Source organism: Chiroxiphia lanceolata, chromosome 3 (assembly GCF_009829145.1).
Source record: "Chiroxiphia lanceolata isolate bChiLan1 chromosome 3, bChiLan1.pri, whole genome shotgun sequence".
In the NCBI taxonomy this organism is placed as follows: Eukaryota; Metazoa; Chordata; class Aves; order Passeriformes; family Pipridae; genus Chiroxiphia; species Chiroxiphia lanceolata.
Window position 1 is genome coordinate 39404759 of NC_045639.1, and position 22920 is coordinate 39427678.

General features: G+C 38.3%; 1 protein-coding gene across 8 annotated transcripts in view; it reads right to left on the reverse strand.

Moving 5' to 3' along the window:
* RYR2 (ryanodine receptor 2) overlaps positions 1 to 4181 on the reverse strand; it is a 392367-nt gene extending 388186 nt beyond the window's left edge. For 6 of the 8 annotated variants that reach the window (XM_032681773.1, XM_032681774.1, XM_032681770.1 and 3 more), the window contains exon 1: positions 3942 to 4175. In XM_032681773.1, the coding sequence (XP_032537664.1) occupies positions 3942 to 3989 (48 nt within the window). In that variant the 5' untranslated portion in view covers positions 3990 to 4175. Of the gene's footprint in view, positions 1 to 3941 lie in introns of all 8 variants that reach the window. The other 2 variants (XR_004355863.1, XM_032681772.1) reach the window with 2 other exon arrangements.
* Positions 4182 to 22920: the final 18739 nt, after the last annotated feature.

The following is a 22920-nucleotide window of genomic DNA, read 5'->3' on the forward strand; positions in this document are numbered from 1 at the left end:
CTGCCATAAACTTAATTCTTTTATTATCTGAAGTATTAAAACGCAGCACTGAGCGAATAAAATCTTTTGCATGTCAAACATGAATCCTAAGTAATGTTTAACTTTATTTAAAAGTACTTTTCCAGTGTTGCAAAGTAAATTTACACTTTTTTCTGGCAGTCACACTCAGAACTATTAAGTCCATGTAGAAAATAAGTCAGCACAGAACATGTTCACACAGGCAAAAATTCTATATTACTGCAACGTTCTAATAAAAAAAAATGAAAAATAAAAAAGAGTGCAACATGGAACACTGGCATTTCAACCTTTACAAAAAAAAAAAAAAAAAAGGGGTGAAAAAGAGATGATGACTCCATCTGACCTGGGGAAAATATGCTGCTCACACTGATTACGGTTCTGATTCCTGACAGGCATGGTAGTCTTCACTGTCTCAGAAGACAGTGACAAAGACCATAACCCTGTCAGCCCTATTTTAGTGTGTCCTGGTGGTGTCTCCTACCATAAACAGCTAAAAGACGACCTGCTTCTACACTGAGAAACTCCACAACTCCAGAAAAGCATATATACTGGCATCAGGAATATCACAGGATCAAATAGCTAAATTACACATTTCTCATCACTTTTAGGCACATACTGCTCCCAAAATTCAGGACACCCTTAATGAATATAAGGAACATATATAGGCAGTATTTCATTGAAACATTGCAATTGTTTTAATCCCTTCACCAGATTGTCACCCCACTCCATGCAAAGGCCTTCCCCTATGGGGATTCTATGTCACGAAAAGCAGTCCTTGCAAGTGTGCATTATGGAAGGAGACTGTGCATTTAGGTAAAAACATTTTCTGTTCTCTCCTGCCACTCTGAACTATTTTCACCCTGGTCAAACTACACATTCTAAAACAAACAAACAAACAAACAAACAAAAATCTCCAAACAAAATCAAACAAAAAATAGGTAATTTCTATATTAACTATAAGTGCTTTAGATTCTTGACTGTAAAGACCAAGCAATTAAAGTCTATTTTGTACATACCTTATTCTTTTTTAATACTTAAAAGCAAAATCTCCTTTACAAGGAAGAAGTCTGCTCCAGACACACAACTAATAAAAGCAAGGGCAAGATACTCGCTCCTCTTCAATTCTCTTCCACAATATGTGTGCATTCACTAGGAGAAGGCAGGGGAATGTATGCCCAAGTCTAAAAAGGGCCATACATAATGAAAGGTCATCTCCACCTGGAGCACTCAGTAAAGTAATGAGGGAGATCCCTGTTTGTGGAGAAACGTATCATTCACAGCACTACAGAAGATTTCCTTGAGGAGAACTGAACAGCACAGAGCTGAATCCCAGTCTGTCCAAAGTTATCTCAAACAACGTAAGGACTGATGCTTCCAGAAATACACGGCACTAACAGATTACGTTCACTTCTCAGAATTGATGCAGCAAACTCAAATTATTCCCAAAACAAACAGAAATTCACCCTAGTAGCAAAATTTGGAGGAGATAATGCATGACAACACCTTACCAAAAAAATAAGAACAAAATAAGAGCAGCAAACAAAAAAGAGGGATCATTAGGCATATAGGAATGTGTAAAGAGGAAAGGAAAAAAGAAATTATACATCAACATGGGGGGCAAATACAAGTTCAGTTTAGTCCCTTAATGCAAATAAAGGGCATTTTTAATTGAGTAAATTCTCATGTGTCTCCTTAAACATTAAAAAAATATAGTGTAAACACTTCAGGGTAAACCCTAAAGATGCTACAGTAATTTTGAAATATCAGAAAAAGAACTCACAATTTTAGAAAGTTTATCAGGTCCTATCAAAAAAAAAATGAAGAGCACTGCTTACATGTAGTAGGCCTACAGATGTCATCCTGAAAATATTCCAAGTATCGAATGCTTTTTGCTTGCCTAGAGTTTTCTTTGAAAAGTTCTTGTTTATCTATGAAACATTTATGAATGGGTCAGTCCTTAATTACTATTTTAAAAATAAATAAAAATAAAAACTGCAGCAATGACCAGGTAATATTCAATTTCCAGTGCTTTCTATCAATCACATTCAGAAAGTTATGCACAATTAATAGCTTTAGAGAATACTACTCCAAGCTTTCTAAGAAGAGACAGAAGGAAGACTACATTAAAAAATATGTCTAAAGCAACAGACTTTTCTGAGTAACTTGGACAAAGTGGAAGGAAGAGAGGAGTAAATATCACTACTTATATACCACTACAGATTAGAAATTCAAAACTTCACATGAAAACAGTATTTCTCAGGCCTTTTTGATTTCACTACAAAATAAGCCTCCCCCAAGCCTCAGTTTACCATATTCAAGGTCATTTTACCACCAGTACAACATTCTAAACATTTTTAAGTATTATCTAAGATTGGGTTTGCCAAATCTGTATTAAGCCTGACACACATTATCAGGAGTGCTGTTTTACATAACATGCTGCTGCTGTCAGGTGCTGGAGTTTAACATTACTGTATACGTGCTGAGAAGTATTAGCATGCTCACTGCTCCTCTTTCCCTATTAAGCATTCAGATAACACGAGCTAAGCTTAACATTCAAGCCTGCAGTAAAACTGCCATTGTACAAGACTTCCAAAAATGTTTACCAGTGAGAAGCACGACTAATTAAACTCTCATAAATTGAGATGACAAATTATCTTTCACAGAAGTATTTTTTCTGGTTTGTCTTTAGGTGTTACACAACACTAAAATAGAAGTCACATAGCACTAACAGGAAAAAAGTTGCCAATCTTCATGCCAATGTTGCGTAACAGCTGTATTTCCTGTAAAAGCAGATTTTCCAAGAATCCTCAAACAAACAAAAAGGGAATAACAGGATATATATCTATTATTTTAGGGTTTCTGGTAGAAATGGAAGATGACTGAGATCCAGGATTCACAATGCTGCAAACAGCATATGAATATGCTTCCCATCCACTCAGTGGCTTGCTTTCCCCTCCTTTTTAGATGTATTTTCTTACAGGACGTCAAACGTGAACATTTTCTAAATCAAACTGCACTAAATGAAGAGGAACTTAAGCTTTATCCTACAGTCTCAGTGTTTTCAGCTCTACTTATCAAATGTCTCAGCAATTTTTCCTCAAACTGGCACGGTTTGTATACGCCACTATTCAAAGATGCTCATCTGCAAAACTTGCTAGGATTGTGCATATAAAAGACACTTGGGAGATGGCCGAGAAGGTAAATAAAAGCAAGGCTTGAAGAAAAATAATCCAGATAAGCATTAGATGCAGCAGTCCTGATGTATTAATTAAACTGAGGGAAGAAACGCTCTAGCGCCTTAACATGCTTTGGATCCAAGTAACGAAAAGATGCGCACGCCAGAAAAAGCCGTATTAGTCTGTGCCCAGCGACGAGAACGCTTGCAAGTTAGTGGGAACCTCCGTGGGGAGTGGATAGGGTGGGAGAGGTGCTTTTTTTCCCCAACTCTATTTTTGCAAAGGAGTGTGATTGCAGCTTTCGCGCTGGGGATGGCTGCTCGGTTAGTATCTGCAGTACGCGAACACATTGGCGGGTGGGAAGGCAGCAAGGAGAGGTGCTACTGGGAAAGCGCCGCTCGCCCCCTACCCGGCTGCCCGCCCCTCACCCTGCCCGGGGTACCCCCGCCGCCTCCCCCTCCCACTCATCCCGGCATCGCCAGCACGGAGGGCGGGCGGTTGTCGCCCCTCTGCCCGTGGGTACGGGGCAACACGGTGCCAGGTGGAGAGGAACGGGGCTGGGGCTCCGGAGCCCTCCGACAGCAGCCCCCGGGGCGGCGGGGGTAGCGAGCACCCGCCTCCCGCTGCCCTCTCCCGGCTCCCACCCCGGCGAGGTCTGGGCGTCTCCCCCCGCTGCCCTCGGCCGGCGCAGCCCCGGTCCCTGCCCCACGCCAGCGCGGAGGTGAAAGAGGCAAGCGCGGCGCTTACAGTTCGCAGGAACTGGATCTCGTCCTCGCCCTCGCCCCCCTCGGCCATGGCTCCCCCTGTCTGTCCTCCTCCCGGGCGCTGCTCCCGGTGCCCGGGCGGGCGGCGGCGGTCGCTCCCCGCGGGCAGGCGGCGATGGCAGGAGGCTCACGGCCGCACGCACCGGGCTGGGGCAAGTGCGAGGGCGGTGGAGCCGGCAACCCCAGCCCGGCCCCGGCTGCGAGCGGGGTGCGGGTGCCCGAGCCCCTGCAGCAGGTTGACAGCGCTGCCCGGCTGCCAGTCCTGCCAGGGGGAGGGGGATGCGATTAACCGGGGGAGGAGGGGGAGGCGGAGCTCCCCAGCCCCCCCCCGCCGCTGCAGGTGATCCGCAGCCCGCTCCCTCCGCACTCCAAACGCGCCGCCCAGCGCCCCTTTCCGGCTGCTCCGCGGAGAGGCGGCCCCGGCCGGCGCGGGGGGCTCGGCCGGGGGCGCGCCTGGGGCGGTGATGCTGCTGCCCTGGCCCACCTCACGGTCTCCTCGCACGGCCCGAGCCCGGGGCTGCACCAGCCCCGCCGGGAGGCACCGGGAAGGCCGGCCGGCGCCTTGCCTGCCTGGGCACGTCTGTCCCGCAGGAGTTCTGCGTGATGTGCTGCACTGAGAGATACCTCAGGAGAGGTATTAATTAAGCGGCTCTGCGCCAGTTTTTTTGCCAACCGACGGTACTGTCGGGGAGAAGGGGTGGAAGGTACAACATGGCTTCACGGGGTGTTGTACCTCAACCATCGTGTGAGTGAGCTTAACCCAGAGTGAATGTAAAGCTTTAAATACCATTCCCTTGAAGGATAGTTACCGTGTGTTTACCGTAGTGTGAAGACAAGGGCTGCCATGGAATAGCTCATCTTTCGAGCATTCGTGCAGACCGTACCTTACCACGGACACATAACCCCATCGCTGGAAAGATGCTTGGCCTCCAGCAAAAAAAAGTCTGGCAAGGCACGGGAGCTGCCAGACATTTAACTGCAGCAGCTCCCTGGAACAAATACATGGCAGAGGGGCTCTGCTAATGTGATGCAGTGGTCATGAGGTGAGGACAACAGAATATCTTGAAAAAGAGTAAAATTGAAACTGGATCATTGACAGCTTAGAATGTGTGAGGGGTGTGTGACTGCAGAAGGCTTCTGAAGGACCAAAACTGGTAAACATAATGAAATCACAGTTATTTTGGTAATCAGGCTGTGTGGCTAGCATAACAAAATACATAAGTGTTTCTAGAGAAGCCATATCCATAATCTGTAACTTCACACCGTTCAAGGACATAATGAAAAAGTGTTATCAAACACCTAGGAGATTTTATCATTACTTCCAGCAGTAGAAAACCTGTTCTTCTGACAGATTGGAAACTGCAAGAGCAGCCATGACCCGTAAGGCCTCTAGAGCAAGTAATGAGTATTTGATATAGAGGTTCTGCAGATGAACTCCAGAGTTCTGCAGATGAACTCCAGCTTAAGCATTTCCTCTATAATTTCCTTGTTTCAGTTACTACTGACTTCAAGAGATTTTTACCTCTCAAACTTACTTGTGACCGAAAAGATTTTTTTTCTAAGAATGATAAAATAAAGACATTTTTTCATATTTTTCATTCATAGTTTATTCAAACCTCCTGAATATTCCTTTTTCCATATTATTTAAAGTGAGAGATATTTCTTGAAATTTACCCCAATTATGAGGAAAAGTCCTGGCTTTGGATAACTTTAAAAAATTAGGATTTATGAAAATGCACTGAACAAATATAATTGCACTTTATCCTACTTACAGCTCAAGTCAGTTCCAGCACTACTATTTGTGAATGTGTTTCATATGGTTGTAAATCTCAGTTCACATGAGTTTACAGGACCAAGGTCTGGATTGTCGAACATCCAAGATAACTTCCATAATGCTTTGAAGGTGAGTAATAGATTAGATGCCTGTTTTATTTTCTGCATGTAATGCAAGGACATTAGAGAGAAAAGAAAGAAAAAAACTATAAATAGTCCCCTATAACATCGCTGCCTGAAACATTTTGTACAGTTTTCAGCACATTATGACATAAGGAAAGTCGTTCCAAGAATGTGGAACTGATTATACCTGGTTCCTCAAAGATTTGGAGCTCATAATTAGACTCCTTGGTTTTTAGCAAGATGAAAACTGCTTCTGAAGGTTCTCAAGGTTAGGGCAGTATTATTTCTCGAATGTGCAGATTTGTTGATGTCTAATGTAAGTGAACTGTATGCTGCAGTTTTTCAGACACCAGAATATTATCTGCTATCTTCTTTGCCCATGCATCTGTTGTAATGAAATGACTAGGAGCATGTATGATACTATTAGTCCTCTATTAAATTGTTGGAATTTTTCAGATAGTTCAAAAGATATTGCACAGTAATAGAGATACGTACACCACACCTGGCTACGTTAGATAATTTGCTTAGGAAGCAAAGTTAAAAGCAGTAAAGGTAATAGATTCTTCTGGAAACTTTCTGAACAGTGTCATAAAGGCCGAATGTAGTTGGAAGCACAGCTTCTTGTTTAATTATTCATCAAGGACAAATATTCATATGTGCAGTACACATAGAATATTGTATGTACATGTCTGAAAAATACGTATTAGATATTATAAAATAGCCACAGAATGTAAAGTCAGCACATGTACAAAAGCATCTGAACAATCTAATTCCTGATGGACAGTTTGACTTCCTCTATGTTACCTGCCCACACCAATCAACTGCATTATATGTGCCTCTCCTTTTTGACTCAAAACACACAAGGTTACTCTACCCATGTGAAAAAATCAGGAATGTTTTCAAAACTGGACTGGTGCTGTGTCTTAAAGGGAATGCATTTTGGCTGATGTGAGGTTATGGTTAATTGCACTAAATAATTAAAAACAACTGATCGGTTTTAAGTGGAAATAACATGATCATTTCTATCACAACAGGAAGCAACATAAAGTTCACAGACTTGTTTCTGAGATGAACTCATAGTAAAACTAAAAGAATAAACATCATCCATGGCTGATATTTGCAGGTGGAATTCAGTGGAATTGCATATTTTGTGTGGGTGCAGAGGAACAGGGCTCCTTGCTGCAGGATCAAGGTGCCAGTCAACCCCCTAGCGATAAACTTTGTGTTCCCTACTGTTATTTGCTCATTTTCAGTCATGCATTACATTTGATTATGGCCACTGTTTTCCACAGTTCTGAAGATTTTTATCACCGACAACTGTGCTTTCCACAGAAAAATGCAGAAAACATTAGACCCTACTTCTGCCAAAATAATCCCGCGCTGATTTGGGAATTTAAAAGTTTTAACACAGCTCTGAAAATTAACAGAAAGTTTTAGCAAGAAAATTGTAGTTCCTTACAGCTCTAATTTATGTTTTGTTAGCTATCTAGTTGTCTTATGACATGCATGTACTATGCCTACTTCTCTTTTGCCCAGTCCGGAAGAAGTCTTTCAAATTTTTGGTCCAGTTCTCCCACATTATATGGCCTGATGCTTACTGTAGACCTTTTGTTGCCCTGTTCTTGTTATGTTTTTAAAATGGCACTTGAAATCTGCCCATCTTCATGCACATTTGTAATTATCACTATAACAGGTACTTCACTGAGTGCATTTTGCCTTTGGATGGCAAGGGCTTCTTGTTCTTGCAAGCCTAGTTTATCAAGGCAACAGCACTGTTAGGACCCATAATATGCCCTTAACAACTTTCACCAAAATAACAGGGTTCTTGGTATAATGCAAGGAAGTACAGCAGCACCAGTGTGATAGTGCTTCTGAGGCACTGCAACAGGATTCTGAAGTGAACATAAATTGACACTATTATAAGAATTTTAGCACTTTAATGTCACAAATTTTATTCACTTAAATTAGATGTTAGAAGATGCATAGATAAGTTTGTATGCACACACTAAAAGTAATAATCTATGTAAAACAAACAGAGTTTGCTGTCTATAATAATAAGTATTGTAAACGTTCAGTATTTAGTAACTTGAAGGGAACTCCCAGGTGTTTCTTTGTTTTCATCTAGCAGAATATACTACCACACTATTTTTTTCTTCTTGGAGGCACAGAATAAGATAATGCTAATAGGAATTAAATGGGGCAGATACTGTGCTTTTTTCCTGGCAGTGTTCTTTCTTATAGCATGTCAGACTTTTCAGCGAGATATCAATCTTGCAAACATGTTATTTCAAAGGGTGTAAAACTAGAGAGATTGCATCTTCTATCACGTCATAAATCAACACCACTGTGGTCAATGAAATGGAATCAATGTAAAATCTATGCCAGTTTAGGTCACAACTGTGACTTGGAAAGAAGAATAAAATTAGTAGACCCGATTCCACACTGAATTTAAAAAAAGAATTTATTGCAGATTAACAGAGTTTAGGTGAACATAATTATACCTAACATCATGCAGTTATCTGCTTTTCATGATCACCCTGGAGTTCAATAATATACTGCATTTTCTTCAGTTGGTGGTTATCCTGAACCCATAAATACAGTATAAGTGTTAATTGCATGTCTGTTATAGGTATGTTTCTGTACTCTATATATAGCCTTATGTAAGAATTTACTACAGGGATACAGTGCAATAATAAAATTTAGACAGTGAAATTTTTCCTTTTTTATGAAAACTTCTGTTCTGCAGCTACTGAGCTCATGTCTAAGTGTAGTCTGGAATATGGCTGTGCCAAAGTCTGGAAATCTACACTTCTCACCCAAGAACAAGAAACCAACACTGTCTGAAGCATCCTTCCTGGGAAAGCTCAAAGCTTTTCATTTCTCTTTTCATTATTTTGTGTGGGATTATTAACATTAACGAGGAGGTATGGATATTGTGGCTTATATTTTTGGGAAAAACAGTTTGCTTGTGTTTTCATGTTCTTGTCTCCTTTGAGTTTTTATTGTTCTTTTGAACTTTTTCTAATGTACTGTCTGATAAATTCATTGGAAACTGTGGGGAGACACAAAAGAAGAAATACTTTTTTGAAGGCGCTTTTTTTTCCTCTTTGGTCATTTTGTAGGCGTTAATATATTATGTTTCTAAGTAATGTTGGTTTAAATTAAAAGAGCACATGGAATAGCATCCTCAAAATAGAATGTCCTGTTTTCTCAGTCTTGTAACAAGTTATGTCATTTTGTAACTATATATATGTTCTATATGACTATAATGTATATAAGGATATATCATCTCTCTCACTTGTATTAATAAATGGAGATGTGTTTAGTGCTTTCTTCAGCTTCTTACAACTGACATTCCATCAGTGTTTAGCCAATGAAAAGGAAGGAATAGAAAGGTAATTTTAATATTTTTGATAATTTATGTTAGCCATACATCAGTCTCAAAAATCAATGCTGTTGCAAATAGTTAATCAGCTTTTCAAAATCTTTTCAAGTAAGTGTCTAAATATTCCATTTTATTCTGAATGGGTTAATACTTGAGGACCTAAATAACTCCCTGGAACAAAGACAGGGAAATCCCTCCTTCTAACTCCATCAATCCACTGTATAGTTTTCCAGTAAACTTATAAAACCAGAAAAACTTCATCCCCTGCCTCTACAGTGGCAATCTTTGTTATGAAGTTCAGTTGTGTGATATTTAACAATTCTGTTTCTAAAGCAACAGGCAGTTTTGTGGGAAAAATTTTAGTAGCCACAGCGCTACTCTGAAACTTGAGAAATGCAAATAATTAAGAGATTTGTCTGCCTCGAAAGAAACTTGTTTGAGAAGGCAGTGTTTTTGCACTTTCATTTTCAGAAAATCAAATTTCAGTGATACAGCAGACTTGCATTTTGTTCTATAGAGATAAAGAAGGGTTTTTTCCTTGGCTGCTGAGACAACCAGTTGTAGATGGGGGAAGAATGAAGGTAGACAGCACAAACACTGGGAACAGCATGAAATTTCTTCTAGGATGCATTTAAGGTATTAATCAGATACTAGTTACCAAAGGTCAAAGTTTTTGGCAGGTTGTGGAGAAGTAACTAATTCATTTATCTTCAGAAACAATGAAAAGAATATTCTTCCATGGGGAAATATTTACATTACTTAAAATGCTTATAAATTAGTGATAAACGAATTTGATAATCAATGCAAAACTCAGTTGGATTGACCATTCTCCAACTGAATGTCCTTTATGCTAGCAGTTAAAATGTACTTTTTGCATAAATATTATGGGAGGTGGTGATGTAGTAGCCTGAAGAAGCTGCTACATAAGGGCAAGAATAAAAGAATAAAAGGGCAAAAAAAAGGACGAAGCAGAGAAAGGGAAGGAGGACACTTTTAAGGTCTTCCAATTTTAAATATTACACCTGTGAACCACAATATCATTAGATTAATATCTTAATTTTTACCTTTCACCTTCCATTTCTAGTACACTTTTCCAGGTATATCATAACATAAAGCCCAAGACTCAGATATTCACACAAGACACAAAACACCACTCAGCACTTAAAACTTCAAACTTGGATCCGTTGCTAGTCATAATGCAAACATCCTTTTTGAATTGTGATTATTACAACACAAGTACAGGATTACAACTGTTACTAGGCAAACTGTTCACTGTGAATAAATGATATAGAATATGCTGAGTTGGAAGGCACCCACAAGGATCATCAAAGTCCAACTCCTGGCTCTGTACAGGAGAACTCCAAGAGCCACACCATGTGCCTGAGAGCATTGTCCAAATGCTTGAACTCTGTCAGGTTTGGCACTGTGACCACTTCCCTGGGAGCCTGTTCCAGTGCCCAACCACATTCTGGGTGAAGAACCTAATTTAGCTTTTTTCAGTCAAAAATTGTGTGCTAAGTGGTTTACTAATATATTTGTTTTTCATGATTATAAACAAAAATGTCAGGCCATAGTTTTGAGAGTTATACACTTGGGTTTTACCTTAGAATACTTCTCACACCTTTTGTGATGTCTGTGGTGTCATGTAAGTGACACAGTATGGTTTCTGCTTCTGCACTGGGTGACAAAGTCAGAAGGACAAGCATTAACAACTGTACATAAGCACAAGTAACCTTGTGCACATGCCAGGGCAGATAACTGAGGAAAAAAATAGATGTTCCCTACATACTCATAGGAGACATCTGTAATGAGGCTACTTCTTCCCACCATTATTAAACAGGCCAACATAAACATGGGCTCACAGATTTCACGGTTAATTATTAATTTCTTTAATATAGAATAATTACTCAGGTTAAAGGATTTGTTTGTCTTTATAATTATGATGAGTTTATTCCAGACTTCCTTTAAGTCATTCTAATGTCCTCTGCATGAGCTATTCTGGCTGGAAAGGCATGCATGAGCTATAATTTCCTTTTGACATTAAAGCCACAAATCTAAACACCACTGCAGTATTGCAGAGGAAAAATGTTTGGCTCTTAACTCAAGATTAGTCTCTGTAGCCATTAAGAAGTGAAAGTTCCATGGAGGTAGCAGTACCAAAACCACTAAGATTACATTCCAGTCACAACAAGCACTTAACTGTTGTAGATATGGTATCTGGGAAAAGATATATAGTAAATAACCAACGTTCAGTTGTTTGTTTCACTAATATAATTTTAAGAAAATATTCATTAACGCAATTGTAAAACAGAAACAAATAGATTTATTTATTGAAATAAGTAGCAGAATTCCTTAATTGGAGTCTCATATCACACACTAGGAATAAATCAAGACATTAACAGTACCTACAATGTTCTTGCTAGAGCACCAAACTTATATTTACTATGGTTCGGTGACTTCTATAATTAAAAATAAAACTGTTTTCTGAAGCTCTATGAGGACACTATATTGCATAAATACGTTGTTTAGGTACTTACTATCTCATCCCATAGCAATTAATAAAACACCTTACCTCTAGAAACTGGAAACAACATCTTTTTGTGACTGCTTATTGAACTAAAGAAGAAGAAATGCTGAAATGCATCTAAATCAAAATGTATAGAGCATAGTATGCTGAATTGTAAAAGGAAAGGATTTAGGGGGTTGTGTTGTTATTTTAAAGACACATATATTTTGCTGTGCTAGACTGGACCTACAATCTGTGAATTCCAGTTTCTAGTCACCTTCCGTGGCAGGCAAAGAACTTAAGCAAACAGAAACTATGTATTTCTCCCCTCCTTTCCAGTCATAAATATTTGGTCTCGGCTGCATATCTGTTTCAGAATCTTTCATACAGTTGATTTTAACAATGGGTTTCCCTGTTGTGTACAAAATTCTATTTTAATCTTGCTTTAAACTCAGTGACTCTTGTTGAGTCCAACAAATCATTCTTTGTTTCAAAAACCTCTTAACTGGATCATTTTGTACCATCACTAAGATCTTAGATGTGACTGTTCAGTATTTAGTAGAACTGTTCACATAATTTTCAGGAATACTAGTTCATTCCAAACTTTATTCTTCCTGTTTAGTTCTCCCTCCCAGTTCATGGATTCTGCTCTACTTCATGCAGCTCAGACTGACTCCATAGGCAAAGTTCCTATATGTTTCCCAAGAACATGGCATATTAAAAAATAGTTCAGACATCCTTCTCAGATGCAGGGGCATTTCACCAAGTGATCAGTGAAGACAAGCTGAACTGTTTCCTCTTTGCATCATCAAAGATTCTTAACTAAGGTGCTCCTGCTTTCCTGATAGCAGAGACTAATTTGGTAGTCACTGGAAGTGAATACCAGCTAATACATCAGGTATTTCCCATCTTTATTTTTGCTTCTCTGACTTTGATCTTAATAGTGTATAATATTAATCAATATTATAATATCCTACTATTGTAGTATCTTCCTTTTCACTCCTTTTATTGCTCAGCAGTTTTTCTAGAGAATAAGCATTGTGCAACCTGTTAACTCTGTTCATACAACAGTGTATTATGTGCCTTATGATTCAGCAAAATAATCACACAAAAACTGTATCCACATATAGTAACAATTGAAAAGTCGGGTTAGTGAGTCGCTTAGAACAGAATGGGTTTACTTCATTAAAAGCAAGAAAATCAGCCCTACTCCACTTAAGACCATCTTCTCTTTGAGGTTACCGGGGTCATTTAATAGCTTTGGAGATTTTGTAACTCTAATTCAGTAGGGCTAACCTCCTAGTAATCACAGTGTGAAAAGGCCAACTCGGGCATGATGTTTCGGTCTGAGTAAAGCAATTGTTCTCAAACCACGAGATGACTGAAGCATCATCCAGTTTCAACATTTCTAACTGGCCAACATATTCCTAAGCAAGAAAGGGAAATGCATTGAAATGTCACCCACTTAGAAATTAGAGAAATCTGTAAACATGCAAGTATTTATAAACCATACACAAGTAAATTTCCACATTTCATTTCAAGGCAGGCATGGTTGCAGTTGAAACACTCAGCTTTACATTTAAAGCAGAACCCTAGGCTTTTCTGCATATCATAAATGGATATTTTAATTGTCCAATTAACATTTGCTTTTTTAGCAATACATCATGGTTTCTAGCATTAACAGCGGCACTGCAGCTCAGAGTTTTCTGACAAATCTGCCTAATCTGCTTATTGAATTTTATTTTAAAGGCTTGGTTCCATGCTTGCCTCTTAGCATGTGTAGTCATTGACACCAGCAAAAAAGTGGGTGTAAAACTCTCCCACGACAGACTGATAACATTTTACACCCACATTATCCAGATGTATATCACTACAAAGCAGCAGAAAATAGCGATTTATGCTTTGGAACAATATTAGTAGATTTTGAGCTAACTGTTACAGGAAACTATTAAAGAAAGCTCATAAACAATTAACAACGGACATTCAGGTTTCTGCTGATTTTAGCAGAAGGCAACAGTTTGTTGGTGATTCATTGCTTATCCTCCTAACAGGAACACATAATTTTGCTAATCCATTTCAGTCCCTGCCTAGTGATCCTAAAGCATAATGTTAACTTCTTCACTTGTTTTACCACACAGAATAGGTATAATGAGACTACACGTATATACATAGATAAGGACTATACATATACACATTAGCATTAAATGAGGAATGGAGATGTCAGTGCAAATGGAGCAGCACCAACTGCAATATCCACTCTGAATTAGATTTTAGAATGACAGAAGACTGCTTTTCTCCTGTTGCAGAAATGTGCTTTTATTCTGGTCAAGAAAACAAGCTTTCCAGTTAGGCATGTAGCAGATCTTTCCTACTGACAGCTGAATTTATTTTTATTTAAAGCTAAGCAAGACCATAATGGAGTGAACTGTTAGACAGTTTTTACCCAAATCAAGTAATATTAGCTTTACGATAACTATTCTCTGCAGTGATATTGCTACTGTTTATCCTCCCCTCACCCCAGCTTATATGACCAGCGGTTGGTTCTTGGGTTTTTCACCTGTATTTTTATGTCAGTCAGCTACGGGACTGTGACTTCTGTATGCAGTGGCCCCTGCATTTTGGATTTGCTCTCAGAATTCATAGATATAATTGTTCCCAGGCAAGATAAAACATTCAGATGACACATTAGTCCTAGCCAAGGAAAAGAAGGACAAAGAGGGCATTTAATCAGTCTTCACATAAAGTTTTGTCATGCACATAGTCACTCTGGTAGTTCCTTTCCCATCAACTTTGATCCCCCATTGTCCTTTTAATGTTGTTTTACAAGATATCTCACTTCTGTTTCAATTGCAGGTTCCCGTAGTCCCTGAAGCTCATTATCCTTCGCTACTGGTGAAAGAAAGAAACAACCTACGACCTAATGTATACTCAATTTCAAGGAGGTAGCTATTTGTAGTGATATCTCCATGCATTTATTTTCCCTTGCAGTGCTTGCATAACCACCCCCTCTGAGCCCTGACCGTTCAAAGTGCAAGTGCAGCTGAAAAGTACTATTTAGTCCACTTGAATTGGCACAGAAAACTAACTTTATCAACAGAGATGTGCTTATTTGTTTCATCGCGTATGGCAAGATGCACAGCTTTTATTTTTTTGCCAAACTAAAAGCAAAATCCCTTATATTTATGTAGTATACTTATGGTCTTGCTCCAAACAGTTAAGAGCAAAGTCTTAGATCATGCTTTATGTCTGCTCCATTTTAAAAATGCACATTAGAGGAGATTCCTGCAGATAGAAGGTATCTTGGTCTCTGATTAGGGCTGGCAGAAAGTGGTTATAAGCACATTTGACTTTTGTCTAGGATTATGTAACATTTGTTGGTAATTAATAAAATAGTTCTTGCTAGTCAGAGGTACAGTATTAACAGGTGCTCTTCATAGTAAATTTTATAAAGAATCCAAGGTAGAACACCAATCAGGCAGAGGTCCAAGTGGTTGGGTCCTTCTCTAAACACTCAGTATGCTTTTTTCCATCAAATGACCAGGGAAATGTATTAATTTTGATAGAGAAGGAGGGTCAAAAGTCTTTATTTGAATATGACATTCTATAACACTTGGATTAACAGTTTCAAACTGTCCATTTGTTTTCACAGTGAATATTAAAATACTTTTATTCTTTTTCAATAACTAGGAAAAAAGGGAAAACAATAAAACACATTAAGCAGAACAGTAAACAATTTTCCGTTGCCTTTATCTACTTTAGACGAAGTTTTTATAAGGGAAAGCCCCTTCTACTTTGTGTTAAAGAGGTCAATAAGTGTCCCTTCGGGACAAAAAGTTATAATTAGTTGAAATCAGTGCTACTTCTTTAAAGCAAACTGAGGCCACACAGTGAAAGGGAGAAAAGCATGGAAATTAGAAAGAAAAAATAACTTCTATTTCAACTCACTTGCCCCTGGAAAAAGACAGACCCAGCACATTGTCTTATCAACCACTCCAAAACCTGGCAAACTCCTAGCAGCATCTGGTGACTACAATGCTGCTTTTAGCTGCCCTTTTAGTCATGGGTTCATAGCAGTGAAACAAGACATGCCACAGCCCTAATCAGCTAAGTCACACCTCCTTGGAAAACACACACACATAAAGGTCAGAAAAGATCTCTAAGAGGAAGGTAGAAAAGAAAATGGACACATGAGATAGGAGGTGATGGTGAAACCCACTGTTGTACATTATATAGATTCCATTTGGTGTCATGGATTTAGCTTCTCTCGGGAGAAAGATAACACCCTTTAGTCTCTCCTCAGTGGAGATGGACAGGAAATCTGTCAGGATTAGATGACAACTGTCCATCAGCCTCATATGTGTGTTTCCTTAATTTCAACAATTTCAGGCCCAAGGAATCAATGATGGGAGAAAGACAGGGGATTTACTCATGATTAGTTATTTTAGAAAGATCAGTCAGTTATGTATTTTGATTTGTCTTTACGCAATGCAGTATTTTACACATTCTGCTTCTTTATTATTAAAAAGAAAAAAAGTCAGACTTATTCAGACATGGCAAAAGCAGCCAGATCATTGGAATTGTACTAAAGGAAACATTTCAGCACTAGCAGAGATAACCATGTGATTTCCTTAAACCCTGCAACGGTCTGTAACTTCATTTTTCAAAGTACAAAAAGCCTATTTTTCTCAGTTTTCTTAGATTATTGGGTTTACCCTGGAGCATACAAAATTCATTATTTTCAAGGCCAATTGGATTTGCCTTTGATTTGTTCTTGATCCCAAAGAATCTTGACATAATAAAGATTAGATCTAGAGATAATAAAGATTTTCAGCCACCCCAGTTGCACTTTCCTTATTATTTTACTGAGATTTGTTTGTATCCATCACCTTCCTTCAGGATATTAGTTCATGTCACAGAAACTGTATTGCAAATCTTAAAAATTGTTATCAATCTGAAATCATCTTGCTTTATTAATTTTTTGCTATTAATTCTTCTTAGTATTCTTAAAAAAATCGTTGTAAATGTGCATAATTCAGGATATTATTACTAAAGATTTTTCAGAATGCATATTAGAATTTTGTCTGCATACAAAGACCCTGTTCCTACAGCTCATATTCTTCTGGGTGGCTTTGTTATAATAAGACTGAAAAAAGGGACTTTTTTAATATGACTAATCAAAAGATTTGTGAACAAGTTTTTGACTCATAAGCAACTGACAAAATATCAATTCATGTGCAGAAACAAGGCCCAGCAACTGTGTGGCCTCACTGAGCATGTGTCTAGAATAGACATATCATTTGACTTTAAAAAAAACTTATATAAATATATGAGTCCCATCTTTTTGATCAGATCATGAATCACACAAACCACATTCTCCTGAAAAAGCCCTCTCTCACTACATTTAGTGGAATACATCCAAAGTAGATTTCTCAGAGAGACTGTGCTCCCATCTGTGGTGACATTAGCAGTAAAAAAAATACCTCTTCATATGCTTGCTACCCATCCTAAAATGAAACAAATGAAACTCAATCCATGACAGGGAAAAGGCAAGGCAACAGCTGCATGCGGGTGTGTATGGAGTGGCAGGTTACATCTATGGGGTGAAGCAATGTGCTCTGTGGGGAAATTAAGCAATGGAGCCCACTCTGGGCCACTCAGAGCACCACATCTACCAGGTCTGCATTTCTTTGGACACTCAGCATGGCAGCAAGAAGTTCCTGCAATACAGCTTTCACAGAGGTCCTTCCCACAGAGAAACCTACAGTGAAAAGGAAAGCAACTCTAGTCCTGGATACTCAGTATGCCTGGGATTTGTTTTTGCATGCCATCCCAAACATACAGTGCTTGGACTGCAAAATTATAGAGATAATTTAATTACTGAGTGTAAGTTGGAAGTAGATAGATACACAGGACTGTAACAGAGCCATCGCCACTGAAGACAACCAGTGCCATACGGGGAACAGTTGGTACAGGGGCATCCACAAGAACACTGTTGCATAAACATACTTAAATCCATTATAAGAAACAAGACTTTCAGCACAAGATGAGAATTTCAAACATTGCACTGTGATGGGTGGAACACCAAGAGACTAAAGAGGATATCAGCAATGCAATACTCCCTTAAAAAAGCAAGGAGTTTATTAGTGAAAATGCTCACAGGACTGAAGAAAGTGAGATGCACACCAGACTTTCAAGAACAATAAAGAAGTAAAAACCCCATCTCCTCTTCAATCAGGCTGTAGGAAAGTGAGAGGAGGTGAAGATTTCCTTTCTGATCCAAACTCTAGGTTTTTTGTTTGTTTGTTTTATTTTGATCCTGAACATAGGATAGAAAAGTCATCTGAACATCTGATGTTTCTTGATATCATCATTAGTAGCAATTCAGCCTTGGCTATCTACACACCTCCCATTTACCTAAGAATTCTTTAGAGGAAGGAGAGTATAGAATTTAAGTAGGGGAATGAGATGGAAATATTTTGCTCATTATAGGAAAGATGTCAATGCAACATCCAGGGACGTGTATCAGGAAAGTACCAGTCCCTACGTCTGTACTGCACCACAGGCATTTCCAGTGGGGAGCAATAGCTCTGAGCAAGATCAGGCACATTCCTGTTACACCATTATGTATAGTTCTGATATAATAGATGTCTCCTGAGACGTTCCAGTGAGATGTGTTCCCTATAATAAGTCAGCAACCCTTGATTTGTCAGAGAGGAAAAAAAGTCTTGTAACAACAAGAAAACATTGTAAGAAATCACTTCATGTTTCTGCTTGTACTTAAGTTCTTACGCATCAGTTCCCATTGAAAGCAATATATCAATATTCTCAGGTGGTCAAATTTAATAACAGTAGGTATAGGAGTAAACGCCTTAACTTTGTGTTACACAATCTACTGCATTGAGGCCTGATCCTAGGAAAATGTTGTTCTCTGGAAGAATAAATTCAAGTGACTCAGTACTGTTTTGCAAGTTCTGAGTAACCTCTTCTATTTTACGTAGTGTTTCCCCTCAACATTAGTATACAAGCATCTCTGCGAAAAGCAATAAGCTCCTGACTAATATTCATTATATTCAGCTCATTTGAGAGAATTAACTCTCCTCCTCTCTCTGTGGGTCGAATAGCACATGCAATTACTCTGAATGGGTTTGACACTTTTTAAATACAGTGTTATTTAAAGGAGTGAGTGTGCCATACACTTGGAGTGAGGAATTGTTTCTTGTACATCAGCCTGGAAAATCCTTTTCAGAGGATTAGATGTGAGCCCAGAACATCAAAGCATTTGAAAATAACACTGATCCTTTGAGGTGATATTCTATGGGAAACCACTGCAGAGAACAAGACATTTGAGTTAGGAAAGTTTTAGTTCTATTTGATCAAAGATCAAGTAATAAAGCAGTTTATGTAGGTAATGAAATTATGTAGTGTTTAACAGCCAAGCCAGGAAGAAGTTCCCTGCCTCAACAAACTTTCATGTTCTTTGGGTTTGCATCATAAGAAGCAACAGTAGAGCTTGATGTTTACAGCAGTTTTTTAAGCAAAAGGTATTTGACAGTGGGAAAGCGTGATGCTGCGTCTTATTTGACCGTGGAGCCCTGAACCACATCCCAAAACAGTGAGGAACAATCGGGACACAAAAACAGTAGGAGACATAAAAGTGCATAAAAGAAAGTTTGATAATTTCAAAGGGCAAGGAAATCACAGGAGCTTAGATCTGAACACATATTTTGCTTGGAGGATGAATTTCATTTTACAGATGGCTACTACTTTTTCATCTCAAAGACCACTACACTATACATGCTGGCTTCTGCTAAACAAATACATTCTGTTTCTTTCCTATCCCCATGATTTTCCCATTTTTCTTTAATATGAATTTTAAGACATTTGAATTTACATAATCCCAGTCACAGATCCAAAAGCTACAACTGAGATGTAGCTAAGAGCTGTTCTCTGGCCCTCCTACACTCAGAGAGAGCTCTGGCTAAGTAGAGAACTAAAAAATTTCCTTTAGGTGACCAGAAGGCTTGTATATTTGTGTGACTCCTGACTGATAATATTCTACAGACACTCATACATGTATTTAGGGATCGCAGTAAACATAAACTCGAGATCTGAAATCTAAAAGTCTGCTATGCAACCAATGGAAGTTTCCTTCTTGGTCTGGTCTTTCTCTTTCCCTTTCAGTGTTACATAAAAAAACCGTATAGGTTTGATTCCATTTAATTGTCAGCTATAGTGGATTTTTTTTAGTCCAAAAATTTCAACACTATCTTGAAACAGTGTAAGCTAAGGAGAGCTGGTGATATGAACAAGTGTAACTCGACCCTATTTTTCTAAGCATATAGTTACTGAAACAGTTAATCTCTCATGCTGTATCTGTGTTTTCAAACTAAAACTGCAAAGAGAACAAGAAATTCAGTAAATATCTTGAGTATACAAATACCATTCCTGGGTATCAGAGAACAGAATACACTGTAGAGAAGATGACAAATGTCAAGTTTCTTAAATGTTTTTAGGAAACCCAGAACTTGGAAAGTGATTATCTCCTAATTATCTCCTTGTCTGTGGCTGCTTCTGTGTTTGTTCAAGTAGCATTCTTCTTCTCTCTTATTCACATGAAATTGCTGACTTTTGGTAAAAGAAAATACATTATTTCACACCTACCCTATAACAACAGAAAGATACACTTAAAAGAATGACAATAAACACACTAATGCTATCTAGACTCCCAGCAGGCAATCTGTGCTGAAACCCAGATTGGTACAACCTGTGTAAGAGTGATGCCTGCACAAACATTTGAATTTGTGATAAAATTTAAACCATGTAAAAAAACAATCTTAATTCTATGCTGCCCTTCACAGTGCAGGGCTCGGCGATAGCTCTGCAGTCATACCCGGGGCAGACCAGCATCCTGAGAACAAGTGCAGGAGATAAAGAGATCCTTTCTTTTTAAGAGCTCCCTAGAATCAGGTGAATGACAACATTTTTTGTTCTTTTGTTTCTAGCCTGAGAAAGTATGAACACTGACAGAGAAAATTTTCATCTATAGGAATTCTCTTTTCTTTCACTTTAATGGGAGAAAATTTAATCCAGTTAAAAGAAACCTTTCAATGCAAAGCAGGCCTACTTCCTTCAGTAATTTTATTCAGTATTTAAATAACCAGTTTATCAAGAACACAAAGGCCTAATTTCAGGACTGGATATCAGGTGGATATGCAATTAACATCCTAAAGGGAATTAAAGTCTGAGCCTATTTAAATGACTGTTGTGATTAAGACGTTTGACCTCCTGTTTCTTTCCTTTTGGATTTATTAATAGCTCATATCTAAGTGATTCTATCTAGGTAATGGGACTTTCAAAGTGCACCTTTCCACTTTTAAAACATACCTTCTAGCGGTGTCACTCTGAAATTTCATATAACCATGTAAAATTTTTGCTGACATATCTTAAGTATTTTTATACCAATTGCTGTTTCAGATTGCTTGTTTTGTTCTCCCACTCAATACAAAGACTTATTCATTATCTGAGTTTAAATTCTACCTAAAAAACCCATTGATTTTTAGCTTTTACCACCTTTATTTTTGTTTCTGAATTGACAGCTGTATGCATATATATTACCACACGCTGAAAAATTCATTATTATACTTGGCTTATAGTAAGAATTGCTTCTAGTTGAACAGGTGCTTTTGGTGACTGGTTTCAAAATCATACTAGGTATCATTTTGGTTAGAAATAGTAACTTGTCACATACTGAAGCAATAACCATGCTTCTCTAAAATTTAGAAGGTGGCTGGCTATGTATCCAACTTTAATATTAAATCCTTTCTAGTTCGCCTTCAGAGTAATCTTCCTAAACTGCTTGAAGGGATATATGAGAAGAGGGATGCCAAGCTTCCCAGGCAGGATATTCAGCACTTTTAGCCTCTCATGTTCTGATTTTTACAGGACTTTTTTTGCTAATAGCTGGCCAAAGTCAGGGCTCTGTGTTTGATTTACTGTTAGCAAGTTTAATTATATAGTACTGTAGAAACAGTCTTAAACACTAGAGCTGCCTCACTTTCAAAATTAGATGACACAACTATGCAATGCACTCACCAAGACAGAACTTCAGATTTGCTGAGATTTTATACCCTATCTTTGGCATTCCAACTATTGATGAATAATTGCATAGTGGGAAGCCCCTTCAAATCTTAATTCTTAAAGAAAAATCTCATTGCTTGAGTTCTCAAAAGTTGATTAAGCATATTAAGTTTTGCCTCCTAGTAAACTTAAGTGAAGCCTCCTTATAGCTGTTTCTTCTCTTACATATCTGTAAATATTATTCAGAGGACTCAGAGTGACCCTGAACAGATTCTGATGACTAAGAAAGCTAGTAAGAAATACCCCTAGTGTTTTTGCCTGGTCTTGCCTTTCTATCAAAGCACAACTCACAAAGAATACATTGGAGAATGGAATTGCAAAATTCGGGGAGGGGAAAAGTTTAGCCAGAGCTTTTCAGAGGTGTCATTGTCTGTAAGCACATAAGAAGAATCATATTATGTATAGATAATACATATTTCTGAAACAAAATCTAGCATCAACTAAAGACAGATATTTTAATCCTACAACCTACATGGCTTTCAAATAAAGATGTTGTAATTTAAATCAGAGGTAAAGGTATTATGCAGAATTAACTGATAAGGTCCTACAGCCTCTACAATAGATTAGAGTAAGTGATGATTTTAATAGTCTCTTCTGAGATTAAAAATCATGAAAACCTTGCTCTACTTTTTTTCCAAAGTTGCTCATCTAGACTGCAGTGCCTCTTGACATTTTTTACAAGCCCCAAGCTAATACAGATACTGTACAGACTTTCAAAACTTAAAATATTTGCTTAAAGTTTTGAGAAAAGGAAAATGTTGAAAAACTAGCCCCACACAAAGTTTAGGGATTTGTGTATTAACAAGATTTTTCATGCATAGCATTTTTCTGTTCTTACTGCACTTGCTATTTTGCTAACTCCTAGCATGTCCATCGTGCTGGCAATGCTCATATAAACTTGTTTTGCAGCAGCTCAGTTTTTATCTGGTCATTGCAGCTTTGGAGACTGGGAATGCTTCTCTATTTACTTCTCTGTTACAAAACCACAGTCTCTTCCAGCACACAGAAACTATTAGAGTGATGAATTATCCATTCCCT